The 15,551-nt window shown below is 40.0% G+C and overlaps 2 protein-coding genes across 3 annotated transcripts in view; one reads left to right on the forward strand and one right to left on the reverse strand.

Moving 5' to 3' along the window:
* Positions 1–3,664: 3,664 nt before the first annotated feature.
* Positions 3,665–8,528, reverse strand: ghsr (growth hormone secretagogue receptor). Its single transcript, XM_005809336.2, has 3 exons — positions 8,089–8,528; positions 6,835–7,839; positions 3,665–4,629 (listed from the first exon to the last, which is right to left on the reverse strand). Exons 2-3 carry the CDS (start codon positions 7,673–7,675, stop codon positions 4,316–4,318), a joined length of 1,155 nt encoding a protein of 384 aa, XP_005809393.1. The 5' UTR covers positions 7,676–7,839; positions 8,089–8,528; the 3' UTR covers positions 3,665–4,315.
* Positions 8,529–11,037: 2,509 nt separating this feature from the next.
* Positions 11,038–15,551, forward strand: part of pld1 (phospholipase D1) — a 35,577-nt gene continuing 31,063 nt past the window's right edge. The window contains exon 1 of one of the 2 annotated variants that reach the window (XM_023352824.1): positions 11,038–11,125. The gene's annotated coding sequence lies outside the window, so the exon portion shown is untranslated. Of the gene's footprint in view, positions 11,126–13,218; positions 13,432–15,551 lie in introns of those variants that run through there. The other variant, XM_005809335.3, reaches the window with a different exon arrangement.

Genomic DNA, 15,551 nt, shown 5'->3' on the forward strand with positions numbered 1-15,551 from the left:
CCATCTATAAATTTAATAGCACAACAAAAAGTGTAATCTTTATGACACTTAAATCCAATTTGCATAATAATTTGGAACATGGTATAAAACCACAAACAAGAATTGTAGCATAAAAGTGTTTTTTTTAATGATTTCCTTCAATTCAATCACATAATCAATAGGTGTGTGATTTGAAGTTTACAAGCCATGTCGGAATAAAAAAGCACACCACAGTTTTTATCCTATTTTATTTTTCAAAAATAAACTTAATGTGCCTCCTGAGGCCCAAACTGCTCAATCCTCTGTTGGCTTTATACTGGAAGCTCCTCCTACAAAAAAAAGCTTCATCATTTGGTATCCAATCACAATAAATAATCAAAAATGCACATTATTTACCTGTATCTAAATCTATTAACCACAACATAACCAAATTGTCTGGTTGCATGAAGCTGCTTTTGTTCTCTTCTTAAAAATGATGTGACAATCACACACACCCCTCGGCACTGCATGCAAAATGGAACATTCCGCAATCAGCTTCTCCATATAAGGTTCCAGACGCCTGCTGCTCTGGGTTTGACGGAGCGACTTGAAGAACACACAGAGGCAAGATGGACACAACACATTATACCTGGTCATTTTTCTTTTTAAGATCAAGTATAAAAACAATTACTACCTTCACCGTACAGTCCGACACAAACCAAGCAGCACAACTCTTTATGCTGGCCAAAACTTTGTTTATGACAATAAACAACATTTTGAAGTCATTGGTTGTTAGAGTGGGTCACCACATGACATGCCTTGACTTGCCTATGTTATGCGTCTGATCTTTGCAGCATTCAGTCTTGACGTGGTCATTCTGTGTTTCTGCAATAACACTGATAGAGATACTTCTGCTCAGCCTGAGCCAACCTGATGGTGGAGGAGTTTTAACACCTGGTCTGGAGGAAATGCATTTTAGCGCCTCTAAGCAGGTGTGTTTGTGAGTGTGATTGCACTGAGTGTATTATTCCACAGCTGCAGCTGAAATGCTGATCTTTGTTTGCATGCTGGCGCTCATCAGTCTCTAAAATGCACATTCTGGAACGCAGTGACGCTGACGACAAAAATCCTAACTCAATTCACCCCGTCTGCCTTTTCTCTGATAAGTCATTACCCTCCAGCCAATATTTTTCAATAAGCAACATGCCGTTTCACTCATTGATGGAATGCCTTGCTTTAGTCTGCTTTTGCTGGGATTCTTTATCCACTCCTATGATACGTTTCTTTTTTTAAAACTGGAATGACCATATTCCTTTAGAACTCTGGAGGAGCTTCAGAAATCCACAACTCAGGTGGGAGAATCTGTCGACAGGACTTCATGGATCTGGCCGTAATGAAAGAGTTTTGAGACGAAAGGTATTGTTGAAATACCATTTAGGTTGCACAGCAACCATGTGGAAGGTGTTCTGCTGAGACCGAAGTAAAATTTTTTTTTGCTTTAATTAATCCTGTGAAATACTCTGGACACTTTACCCCCCAGTAATGGACTGAGGCAAACAGTAGGGTCCTTGACAGATTCTCCCTTTTGTTTCTGTGTACCTGGTTGACCTCATTGCTGAATGAGGGACGCTTTAATCCGTTGTTGATGTCCACCACTCTGGGGTCTTTAAGGGAATATGAAGTAACAGACTGGTGTTAGTTCCTTTGGTCACTAAGGCATAATGCCTGTTAAGATGACAGACCTCACGCTGTTGTGTAACTGGTTAGCATCATGCGATGAGGTAAAATGGGGGCAAATGGAGGAATCATTAAAAGAACCGTGTATCTCACACAACTAGGAACAAAAGTGCTGCAAAGTTTCTCCATTTGCTTTCTGTAAGTACAGATATGGAACATAAAATAAATCAGCCTTGTTTCCCTTATTTTTAATTTACCACATTTTCTTTTAATACACAGATACATTATCCAGCAGAAAATTGTCACATTTTTCAAAAACCAAAACAAAATAAAACTTTTTGTCTTCTTTTAATCATTATACATTTAGTACATTAATAAATATATTGTCCTGCTAACAGTATATACAATCGCAAAAATTCATTTAGCAGAAATACATTCTTTACTGCCAAGAGGCCACGTATTAAATCCAGAGCACTGCTGTGGTGATTTTAACTGCTGCACAGAACCAAACTGTCCAAAGGATCTAATTACAAGCTAAAGCAGGGATAACGTCATGGCTTACAGGTTGTTCATTGATCCAAAGGATGATACAACACATGGCACACGGTCCTTAATTAATCCACACGTCTTACTTTTAATAATATTCACTTTCAAAAGCAGCAGGGATAGAAACAAAGGCTGCTGTTGTGGTAAATGACAAGAGTACAACACATTTAGAATTTTTTTTTTTTCCAGTTCAAATGCTTTAAAATGCCATTTATTAACAAATGTACAACTGATACACTCTGGTGTAAAATATGAAACAGAAGATGATTTGTGATGCAATAAGCATATTTTGGAGGGAAAACAGGCAAACCATGGTTTATGCTCACTTTTTAAAGTAGAAAATTGTACTCAAAAACTAACCCTGTAGAAGTGCTGAGAAGGCAAAATCTTAGTGTCGTGAAAAAAATAGCTGAAACAAACCTTAAAAGTAAAAAAAAAAGAAAGAAAAGGCAGTAAAAAAATATACCATGTGTTTTTTTATTAGTGCAACACTCGTTAACCAAAATGAACTGCAAGAAGAATTTAGATAACACATCTGTGTTCAGCTGGCAGCACATTCAGACAGTATGTAAGAAAAAGTTAAATCTGCAACATGCTATAAGAGTGTCCAAATAACAAATCACAGAGTGAGCTTAGCTATTAGAAATGAGAACGTTGATTTATACAACAAAATCAAGCTATTTGTGTTTTTGCAGTGTAGTGAAACATATAACTAATATCTCTAGAACAGTATGTTCAAAATGGTTATTTTCATAATAATCTAGTGAAAACAAGAAACATGTGCCTCATCAGATTCTTTTTTTTAATCTCAGATGACCAATCTAAGGTGGAAAGATGCCTGGTAATGGACAGAGTCTGATATTTACTTCTAATCTAGGCAAGGGGCCGGTTTGTACACAGATTAAAAATAGAAAGTTATTACACGATCTTCCTGTTTTTGTTGATAACCAGATAGAAACAATTATTCCCAACACTGCAATCCTACTATTGCATGGGGATTATTTAAAGTATCATAGCCTGTTTGTTTTTATTTGCTTATACTAGCTGGTTACTTAGTCCGGGTGTTGGCTCAACCGGAGATATTTTCAAACGGCCAAATTTGAGCAACAGAAAACTGTTTTACTCCATTTCAGCCAGCTGAGCAGCAGGAGGAAGGGCAGCAACGTGTTACCATAAATCCAGAGAATATTACAGACACCAGACAAAGTGCTGGTGAGATTAAAAGACTTGAGCCTTTTAAAATCTAAATTGTATCAGCTTTTGAGTATGGAAGGACTCAGGAGGTCTCAAAAGAATTTGAAATCAGCCATCGCACTTTGTGGAAATCAGTCCAGAGATTGACGAAAATCCACTGTGTGGGAAATGATTAGTGCATGGCTACAAAATGGAGGAAGGGGTGAAATGACAATGAGTGGGTAGAAAATGAGGAAACAGATTGGCAAAGGGACAAACTGACCCCCCCCCACCCAGCCCCCGAGTCCTAATCAGCCCATCCCTATAAAAAACAAAGCTTTCAATCCAAAAATGTAAAGTACAATTAAAGCACTGCTGTTCAGGCACTAAAACACCAGAATACCCTTTTATGCCAGCGACTGCGACCCCTGTTTGCAGCATCAGCGCAAGCATGGAGTGGAAATTCAACATGCAGGTCTTTGGAAATATGGATAACACTGAGTCTGCCTCACTGACAGTCTGCTACACAGTTACACACACGCTTGCACACAATCTGCACCTCTGCCCCGCTTTGAAGGAGTACAGAGAAATACGAGTTTTAAAATTCTACAGTGCTTCCTTTTGTCATCCAGAATACGGTATAAGGCATTTGTAGATGTGTGTGATATTTACGTTTATATGTACAACATGCTCCTCTTTTTTGTTCATATTCAGGCCAAGAAGCATTTCCAGACGGTGTGAAGGTCGTTTACACTCCACTTTCAAATGTTATGGCACTTGCTGAAAGAATCTGACACGTCGCGGAACGTTTAAGAGCAAAACTAGCTTTTGCAATAATTCAGTTTAAGCAGCTTCACCTTTTGTGGTTCATGCTCTCATTCAAGAAAGGCAAGTCTTTGGAGATCGTCCCCTCTCTGACAGAAATGATGGCTTCCAGGTTGGCTCCTTAACTCGGTTGGGTTCAAAAGCTCACAGTGGATTCTGTCCAGCCGCTTGAGCCGTCGCCCTTCAAGGTGCTGGCTGTGCGGCACCGGGACGGCTGTCCGTCGGTCAGGCCAAACAGGCGCGCTGCCGCACCCCGGTACTTCCACGACATGGTGTTGTAGAGGATCGGATTTATCGCCGCGCTCAGATAGAAGAGCACGACAGACAGCAGGCTGCAGTACTCGGAAAGCAAGGACAGCAGCGGAGAGGGCGCGTCCAGGAAGCGGAACTGCAGGTAGCGGCCCACGTGGAAGGGCAACCAGCACAGAACGAAGGCCAACACGACCACCACTTGGAGAGAGAGAGAGAGCAAGAAGAGAAGCAATCAGTGAGGATAAAAGTAATAATAACAAAAAGGGTAGCAGATATAAGACAATGTTAAAACGGTATGGATGGCATGTTGGAGTAAGAGTTTAACAAAGACCAGCGGAAGATTTTTTGCATAAATTCCCAAGTCCAAGTACTTTTTGTTTTGTACTAGAAAAGATCAAATGCCCAGATTTTTAAAAGCAGTCAAAGGCTTCAAATAAAAAAAAAAAGCAAATTCAGGATCATTGACCAGATGCTGCGCATGACCATGTTTTCATCTGTCTACACATCTCATCTGTGTGAGGGGGGGGACGCTCGGTCCGCATTAACTGGAAAGGCGAATAAGCATTAAAAAATGGTTCAGGGACAAATGTTTGTATCTATTTTCAGAGCATGTGCTGCCCCACAGAACAAGCCGTCCTGAGCTGTGAGTCATTTCAGCCACGTCTAGACCCACCACTCAAATCAAGTTTCTTTTTTACTTTAGTTCAAAACTTACTTTTTCCCTATCAGCCATCTATCCAATATGTTTTGAAAGTTCTGACAGAGGTAGTTAAAAGAGGGCTTTTGACCAAAACTAAACAATCTTAAAAGTTTTTTTTAAATATTATTTTATATTTGAGAGCAAAAGCAACAGACCTCTTAATTAACTAATTGAAATTAAATTTATTTTAGCAATTCAACTGAAAATATAAGACTTTAATGCTTATTCCACGTAGAGCAAAATATGCTGATTTTGTATTTCTATTAACTGTATTAATTTTGGCGCATAGAAAATGAAAACCCCAAAACTCGATTTGTATGAACATTAGGATCAGCTTGTGGAAGGAAGCCCAGGCTTTTGTTCATTTGCATAGTTTGTTTTTTTCATTTTCCTCTAAACATCCTCTGGTTTCTCTGCAGGATTTAGATCAGAGAGTTTCCTGGCACAGTGATGCTGTGGTCATCAAGAAGGTATTGGCACCTTTTACCAGTGTGGGAAGGTGTCGAATCATTTTCTCAAATTTGGTTTCTTAGAGAATTAGAATTTTACATAACACTGATTGAAAAAGGTTTTCTGACACAGAGGTGTCTCCCTACAAAAATGTAGGTGCATGTAGCGTACAGTTTATGTATCACTGGCTGAAGGGCTACTCTTCTGTTTCTGGATTTGATAAAACAGTGGAAAAACACCAGCAAAGATGACTCTACAAATCATTACTAATGACCCTTTTTTTCCAGTAGCGATGCTACTGGGCGGCTGATCTTGGCTCAATTCTACTCAGTTCGGGTGATTTTCCATCGCAGTTTTAGTAGGAGGGGTCGTCATATACGACTGCAACAAGTGCAGAATGCTGCTGCTCGTCTCTTAACTTGGACAAAAAAGCATGAACGCATCTCTTCAGTGCTTGTTTCTCTTCACCGGCTCCCTTTTAGTTTTAGAAACAATTTAAAGTTGTATTGTTGAATGGACAGGATCTGTCTATCTCCTGGAGACCTACAGATCACTTAGATCTAATATAGATCACTTAGATCTAATTTTCATTTAAGCTTAGTTGTCCCAAGGTCTTGGCTGGTCCTTTTAAGTTGGAGCTCCTAAGCTGTGGAACCAGTTGCTCAATCACATTAGACAATTTTAAAGAAATTTCTTAAAACATATTTGTACAAATTCTTGGGCTTCCTTTTATGTTTTTTGTTGTTGTTTTTTTTAAATCATATTGTGTTTGTAATTTGATTTTATGTTTGATTGTTTGTTGTTTCTGGCCATCACTTTGGCTAACTGCAACTGTTCTTAAATATGCTACATTAATAATTGACTTAATCTTAGTGGGTGGTTCCAGAGACCCATAAAAATACCAACCTGGTGTGTGGTGGGTCCTGAAGCTTTGACCCAAACAGCAGTTCATGCCTTCTGAATACCAAACTCATAAATTAGCTTAGATCCACAATATTCTTCATCATTGCTACTTGATCTCCTTTATCTACCACTCAACTTCTCAGTAGCTCCTAGAAAACAAAGTTAGCATTCCCACACATGATTTTGTCGACCATAAAACTGTCACGGCGAAGCCAAATGCAGGCAGGTGGCAGGCAAAACGATATGTCTATATTGCCAATATGGACCACAGATCATTTCTTTTTGATTTAGTTTAATTTCTCTTTACACCTGTAATCAGAACAGTAAATGTAATACATTTTGAAACTTACCCAGCATCTTGATGGTCTGCCTATTGCTTTTGTCTCTGTGAGCCACACGGGAGCTCATGTTCGTCTCCCTGTGCCTCTGCCACAGACGACGGCCAATGAGACTGTACAGCACCGTCAGACAGAACACTGGCATGAAGAAAAACACCGAGCTCAGCCACACCATGGCCCCCATCAGGCCTGACTCAACGGCGTAGTGCGTCATCCTGCACTCCCGAGTGTCCCCAACATCCAAAAGCAAGCCAGTTGTATTAATCCGGGACGTGAGGTTTAGTGGTTCCACATTGTCCCGCTCCACTCCAACCATGACAAACACAGGCCCCGCGCTAAACAGGGACACCGTCCACAGAACACAGATCAGTGCGCGCACTCGCCTTTTGGTGACCAGAGCTTTGGCGCGCAGCGGGAAACAGATGGCCAGGTAGCGCTCCACCGACAGCGCGGTGATGTTCAGGATGGTGGAGTACGTGCAAGACTCGGACACAAACTGGAAGAGTTTGCAGAGCGCGTCTCCGAGGCGCCAGGGCCGGTACCTCCACATGCGGTAGAGGTCCAGCGGCATGCAAAGGAAAATAAGCAGGTCAGACACAGCCATGCTGCACAGGTAGAGGTTGGTGGTGGTGCGCATATCCCTGTACTTGCTCACCACCAGGATGGTCATGACATTCCCGGCCACTCCAACCAGAAACAGCAGCGAGCAGGCGACGGTGATGAACGTGAGGAGAGGGATTGAGTAGTAGTTGAGCGGAGGCGCGGGCTGGTCGGCGCTGCTCGTGGTGTTGTAGGTCTCCTCCCAGCTGCAGTTACGCGGGAGGCACTCCGAGTCATTGGGCCAGGAGGGCATGCTGCAGCGCGATTATTCACGGGACCAGGCCTCCCTGCGTTCTCTAAAGTCCCCCTGGGATTTGGAGTCCTCATGCCCCTTAGAGGCGCTCTCCCCGGCGTTCATTACGGAGAATGGCAGACGCGCGTAAAACCAAAAACCTGACGCGCGCGCTGCGTAAAAGTCTGTCGGGAGGTTAAAGAAATCGCAATTATAGGATGAAACATTTATTTGAAGTCGTCTTCTCAAATATATGGATGAGATTAGATTCGTGGACGCATCTGATTCTGAAAACAAATTTTTAAGTGACCTGTTACTTATGTCAAACAGGAGTCATTAAAAACACACAAGCTCCTTATTTTTAGACCACAATTGAAATTAAAACAGAATGCGCATTCTTCTCAGAAAGAAGTAAAATCAAATTCTATACTGACTTTTGCTCCTTTAGTCGCACTTACTGCTACAACTTCTTCTGTTCTGCGGTGAGAACCGACATCAACCTGGAGTCTTTCATGCCCAAAGGTGACATGAATAGTTCACGTGATCGGGCATTATCCAAAACAGGGAATCGTTTTACGACTTCCATCGGGAGCAGGTGACAGTGAGTCAGACTCCGGGTCCTATGATGCGGCGGCAGCAGCGAGGAGTGACTATCCTGGGAGGACACAGATTCAGTCACTCAAACACGAACGGACAAAAAACGACCACCGTGAAAACAAATTCCACCCGACGAAGAAAACACAGTTTTATAAAACTGACAAAAATCACAATGGGGCGACGCGCTCTCAACATCTTCAGGAAAATGAATTTAGGGATATATGACACATGGAAGGATTTCAGAATAAAATAAAAAAACAAGGGAAAAAATAAGAGATCTAGCTCCACTCCCTGTTGTGATGCTTTGGATGTGATGTGATGAATGCCCTGTGTGTGGAACCAGATTCCCAGTGCGCAAAAAAAAAAGAAAAAAAAACATCAGGTGAAGAGGTGCTGCTAAGGGGGAGGTGGACGGGGGTGCACTGTGGCTGCAGCGACACCACCTACTGGAGTTGTTAGGGCAGTGATGCCTGGAAGTGCACCCGATTCTGTGAAACTTTGCTCACAGTGTTGCCTTTCAAAGTCCACAGCAGAGGAAAGAGACGCAAAAAAAATAAAAATAAAATAAGTGCCTACCAGTTAGACTGGATGAAGATAATGGATAACATAATGACATAAGTAACTGTTGTTGCCAAAAGTGATTATTTTTTCTTCTTTTGCCTAAGACATCTTTTGGAAAGAAAGAGGCGGTGTTTTTTTTTCATTATTAAATTTTTATTTTATCTTTATTGATTCTCAAGAAAGTATCACATACATAAACTTAGGTCTCTACATCACAGGATTAACTTCAACATTTGTAATAAGGTAGACAGGTAGACCATTGCATGACAGTCAAAACAAAAATGCAATTTCACTTCCCTGAGAAAGATTATAAAGCAAGGAATAAAGAGAGTGTGGAAGAAGAAACCAAAAAGAGAGAAAAGAATCAAGTCAGAAATGTAAAGAGAAAACCTGAAAAAACAGAACAAATAAACAAACAAAAAAAAAAGACATAGTATAAAATAATTATGAAGTATGGTTGTCATAGGAGAGTGGATTGATTAAAATTTTTTTTTATTTTATTTTTTTTTAACCAAAGTTACATGTCAAAAAATGACATGGACCATTATTATTTTAGGAAGGTGACGATACCGTTTTTAAACCTGAACCTGCTTTAAACTCATCCACAACTTTCTCCCTGATTTGTCAGCTGGATCTTTTGTTCTTCATGATGCTGTTTCAATAATGTTCTCTAGCAAACCTCTGCGGCCTTCACAGAACAGCCGCATTCCTACTTAGATTGACAGGTTGCTTTTTATAAATTATTATTGCCGTGACTTCATTAGATTTTATCAGAAAGACAATGACTACAGTCAGACACAAGTCAAAATTTCTTGATTTTTATTTGTAATCATTGTCCATGTCACAATTATCCAGTGTGGTGATGGTTCATCACATAAAAGTTTTGCAAGAAAATGGATACTTCATTGTAAAAGTGATAATCTACAACCAATTCTAAAATGTATTTTTCACATGCAGATGAAACGTATTCATCAATGGCAAACTTTTCTTTTTTATTCAACTTCCATTGAATAAAAGTATTACATTGAAGTAATTTAGTTATTTGGAATAATGACATGACAGTATTACTACTTGATGAGACATGCAGCAGTCAGATTGTCATTCAGCTTAAATTCAGCGTTATAATTGCAATCACAAGTAGCCTAACTGGCTACTAATGGTAGCCAGTGGCTGACATTATTAGCCCCTGGCTAATAATGAGGCTGTAGCTCGGATTTAATTGAAGGCTTGAATTAGCTTCTGGCAGAATGAAAACAAACATGATTATTATATGTACATCAGCCAGCATCCTTTCTATTGGAGCTCATTATCCAACATTATTCAGCACATTTTGTTTTATAAGTACACTGCCCTTCACGTTTCACTCAACCCTTCCATTGGTAAAGATGTGGGGGGCAAAAAAAGCAACTATTTTTTATTGCAGTTCCATCAATCAATGAAAAAGATCTGCTCTTTTAAAGTGAACTTTGATAAGTGTTTCAAACTCTTTATCATTTTTATTGGATGTGCTCTACAAAAAGGAGTTTTGAAGAGTAACAACTATTAGGCACAACATGATTTAAAGCACACTAGATCAAAAATGTAATTTTTTAAATGTTTGAATTCTAACAATAGCTAATGTATTCGTTTAGAATGTAGCTAAAGTTGACATTGAATTAAATAAAGACGCAAAGAACAAATCTGTAAAAGTCAACAGCTCTCAAGAAAGCTTGAGAAGCTTTCTGTGCTGAAGCAAAAGATTTATTTTCCATCCAGCTGAAGCTAGGTCAGTGGCAGCTCTAATGCTAAAGACAATTCAGTTAGCTTGCGTAGGCTAGAAATGCAGAAAGTTGTGATATTAAGGATTTTTAAAAAGCATTGTTGTCTTGGCATTTTTCAATTTGAAATTTATATGATTTCAGGAAAGAAGTAATGTATTTATTTTTCCTTAGTAATACATAAAACAAATAACCAATTTCTGCTTTCTTTAACACTATGAACTACCATTTTTTTTTGTTTTTGTTTAAAAGAACAAAACAAGAAATAAAATCATGCATGTAATAAAAATTAGGTTACAACATATTTATTTTTCCACTGATCAGATTTTATCCACGCTGTGCCATGTGTTGTTATCTCGGTGGCCTTTGGGCTGTGTCTCCTACCATTATGTTTATGGCCGATGAATCATGATGCGCGTGTTCACGGGGAAGGAGAGAAAACTGGGCGGTGATAAATAAATGCAACGAGTGAGAGAGATCTGACTAATGGACAGAGCAGCAGGCAGGTCCTCATCAGGACAGCTGTGCTTTTCACAAGATTTTCTCTTCATATCTGGTATGTACAGTTTTGTATGTGTGTGTGTGTGTGTGTCAACATTAGGATATGTGTGAGTTTGCTCTTTATATATTTGTATAAAGGTAGACTGAAATTTTGCACAGAACACATTTCAGGGGATTCTACTCATAAAACTGGGGGAATCTTTAGCGCAGATGAAATAACAGTTGTTTTGGGCACAGTGGGGGAAAACGACGACAACTTTAGAAATATTCCTTGTGACACCAACCAAACTTTTAGTGCTCTGACTTGTCTTAGTATTTTAACAGGCCTAGACTGTGACTCCCTTCTTCTGATGTCATTATCCTTTAAATATGTAAAAAAAAAATTAAAATAAATTTTATTCTAGTACTTCTGTGCAGCATTAGTGCTAAAGAAAATCTTAGCTAGCCATTTTATCTGAAAGGTGCTGTCAGGGTGTGGTAGATTGCAGGTTAAAGTCCTTGGAGGTACAAACAGGCGAGTGCCAACTGATCTCAAGAGGAGCGCAGTTCTCCATTTCGTCCTCTAGATGGTGAAAGAGATTGATTTTTTGTTTTCAGGTTCAATGAGCAGCTGACTACAGATGCACGTCAATACATTTGAATATCACAGAATATTTCATATACTTTTACAATTCAGAAAATTGGAAGATCCTATAAAAGCAATGAGACTGAACTTTTAATACAACAATGTTACGCTATGCTAGGGCTGTGTTATGGCCTACACGATTATTGGTAAAAACTTCAGAACTAACGGTTGTGCAGCTTATGAGAGCATAGGCCATAAAAGGACAGTACTAAACTAGCTTGCTTTTAATAAAATATTCAAGTATATTGAAAAAAGTGTGGTGGAAAAAAGTGCATAAGCAACAATAGTAACTGCAGCCTCAGAAAAATGTATGAGAGTTTGGAGGAGATTCACATGACATAGACCCTGGCTGGAGTCTGTGCCTGAGGTCACGGGGTGCAGCTGAAATATTTCTTTTGCCGGAACCAGAAACAATATAAATAGCATCATACTTGAATAAAGCTGATGAAGGCATTGCCTAGTGTAGTTTCCACAGTTAGTAATTTGGAGAGTCGTGTTGTCTGCTGGTGTTGGTTCACCGTGTTTTAGTCCAATGTCAGCACAGGTGTCTACAATGAAGGTTTTCAGGATTTAATGCGTCTCTCTGCAGACAAACTTAATATTTATGCTAACTTTATCTTCCAGTAGGGTTTGGCACCTGCCCATGCTGCCAAAATTCCTATACATGTTTTAATTGCCATGGTACCTACAGTACAGACCAAAAGTTTGGACACAACTGTGTGTCCAAACTTTTGGTCTGTACTGTAAGTGCTAGATTGTAAAATTGTCTGATCCAAACCATGAAGAGAATCTATGAAGCACAGGACGATCAGAGACATCAAAATTGTGTCTGAATCAATATAATATACGAGGTTCCCTTTGTAGTTTGATTAGGTAGTGTATTGCCAACCCAACCCTGGTCCTCAAGGCATGCCCTAGATGTCTCCCTGCTTTAACACACCACTGGGAAACATGGAGGATCAGGGTGGAAAAACACTGCTCTATTCTGTGTTGTTCTTTCTGCCTTTCCTATTCTTGAGCCATCAAAAACTTATGCTGCCCTGAGCAGTGAGCCATATCCCCTTTATCAAGAATCACTGAGATAGAGTTTTTTAAAATGTAGTTCTAGTTTATTGAGAAGAACATGTACGTGTGTTTTTGTGAGGCTGCAGGTATTTCAATCAAGCAGATTGTACATTTTCCATTCATTATTTTAGCTATTCTGCTGTAATTTGATTTGGTTTTTTATATCTCCAAAGGCTCAGTGTTCATGCATGGGAATGTTATAGGATCGAATGCAGGTAAATCCACTCGCATGAACTCAAAACACCCAAACAATGATGAGAAAATAGGCAGGACCAGTGTCAGTGTTTGCTACCCTAGGACTCCTCCTACCTGCTAGCGCAGGCCCAGAGAAGTCTTCTGCCCAATCAGAGAAGGTCACAGGAAGAATCGCTCCATGTGATTGGTTCAGAGTTTCAGAGAGCCCTCCCTTCCTGAGGAGTTGGAGAGAGTTCACCGTTAGTGTTTCTTTTTCTCAGCCACACTTACTGAGTTGCAGTAAAGAGGGAACACAGAATTTGGCTGCTGCTGCACAGCTCCTGGTCGTCTCAGACGGGGCGTGTGTGAGTGTGTGTGTGTGTGTGTGTGTGTGTGTGTTTGTATGGGTGAGTCTTTGTTTTGCCGTCCATTCAGAGGATCTAGCTGGCTTGATCAGACAGACCAACATGTGGACAGCATGTCCACAGAAGAAGCAGGTTGGTAATGTCTCCCTCACCCCTATTGTCTCTCTGTGTCTGCTGTGTCCTGTTTGTACCCAGGGGGCTTCACGATATACAGATTGCTCCTTAAATTTCCGTTTTGAGCAGGATTAGTAGACATGAAGGATAAAGACCTTAAATATGCTTGTTGATTTCATGAGCTGGATCAGTTGTCGTTGTCCTGTTGCATAGGAGACACGTTGATGTTACAATAAAGTGCCACAGTTGGGTGTGGAGAAGAGTTTGTGACCACTTTCACCATGAAGTAGAGCAGCAAGCGGTGTGTAGCCTGTTAAACAGTGCAGGCAGATCTGCATGCGGGTTTCCTTAAAGTTTGTTTCCACAGCTGGAATGTTGCGGAAGGACAGAAGATATCTTTCCCTGCCATGCACGGCTACACAGACAACGCTCCTCCACTCTTGCCTCTTCTTCTTGTTGTCATTGCAACATATGCGCATGATACTGACCTCTGGCAGGGAAAGGTGTGACCTCTGTACTTTTCTGTTGTTGTACCAGTACACCAAAACAATAGACTTCACAGCAGTGGCTCCTTCCTGAGGTTTAGGTGTGCGAGTGTGAAAAGTAACTCATTCCGTCTTGGTTCATGCTGCAAACCAGAACGGTTTTTGAACAAAAGTGTCCCTGTATTGTTTTTGTAATATAACCAGCAAACATTCTTTGCGTTCAGAGTCTTTGAGGTGGTTGGAAAGGATAGAAGTCAAATATTTGAGAAGCAGGCTGGGTTTAGTGCTGCAAATTTATTCCAGATGTGACGTGTTGGCAGTGTGTAGTACAACAACACACTTTCCACCGCTCACAGATATTCATGTGCCTTGCGGTAGTTCATTTATAGCGTTCCTTAAACTTTATTTGCGCAAACGTTTGTGTAAATATTTCAGTGGGTTTCTAAGCGAAGTGCCCAACACAAAATGAATTGTTTGAAGTTGGGAATGAAAGATGCATCGCTGTCAACAGTTTCTAAAAGAGTAAAACTCAGTTTTGTCTGTTTAAAAAGTACTGCACTGATAACAAAGCAAATGAAATACTGGTCTTTTCAAATATTTGTTGAAGATACTGATGGCTGTGAGAAGGACGGCTCTCCTGCAGTGGTCAGTGTTACAGCGGACTGGAAGAAACCTCTGAATAAAGACACTCTGGAGTTGTGTGACAGTCTGATAGAGAGAATGCTTGGTGTTGTCACTAACATTCTTCATTCTATGAACAATACTTCTTTGCACAATGATCTCTAGATGTTTCAGTTCAGTTGCCACTACTCTAATTTTTGTGAATGAAATCTAAGATAAACCGAATGCACAGCCCAATCTCCACTAATGTTTACTTCATTCTCAGAAAACTCCAGCAGTTCGGAGTTCAAAGATTTCTTAGAGAGCACCAGGAGGACCAAGGAACACAGCCGACGGTTTCAAGAGCATAATTTTGAATCATAGCTGTATTTAGTCCACCTTCCAACGTTTTTTTTAAACACTTGGCTCAAATGCTGTATGTAGAAACATTCTCATGCTGAAACATGGTGGTGGCAACGTCGTACTGTGGTGGTGATATGATGTTATATTGATGGGGCAAAATACAGAGTGATCCTGGAGGAAATCCTCTTAGCCACCTCCAACAGCAGAACAATAAAAATATAGAAAACCTGCAATAGAATAGTTGAGTTGAAATCATGTCCATGCGTTTGATGGCCCAGGTAAAGTCCGCATCTAAGTAAAGTTGGGAATGCGTGGCTCTTGTTACAATCTGAATGAGCTGGAGTTATTTAATAAAGAAGAATGGAAAAACTGTCAGAAACATATCCTTAAAGACTTTCATTTGGAGGTGGTGATTCAGCTGGAACAAATATATCCCAGACTTTTCAGATTTGGGGATTTTAAATTGCCTTGCATCTTTTGTTTTTATGTTTCATTATTATTCGCTACTTTAAGTCTGTCTGCCACAGTGAGGAAGTTGAACTGCTGCAAAATACTTTTGCAACAAATCATTGCATTATAGTCTGTATGACAGAAACCTTACTGCGTAAATATATCATTATAAGCATATTATACTTCCAAATCAATTCAGGAAATGTATGTTTTGTTTTATTTTACTTTAAAATTTAAGCA

The sequence above is a fragment of the Xiphophorus maculatus genome, chromosome 19 (genome assembly GCF_002775205.1).
Source record: "Xiphophorus maculatus strain JP 163 A chromosome 19, X_maculatus-5.0-male, whole genome shotgun sequence".
NCBI lineage: Eukaryota > Metazoa > Chordata > Actinopteri > Cyprinodontiformes > Poeciliidae > Xiphophorus > Xiphophorus maculatus.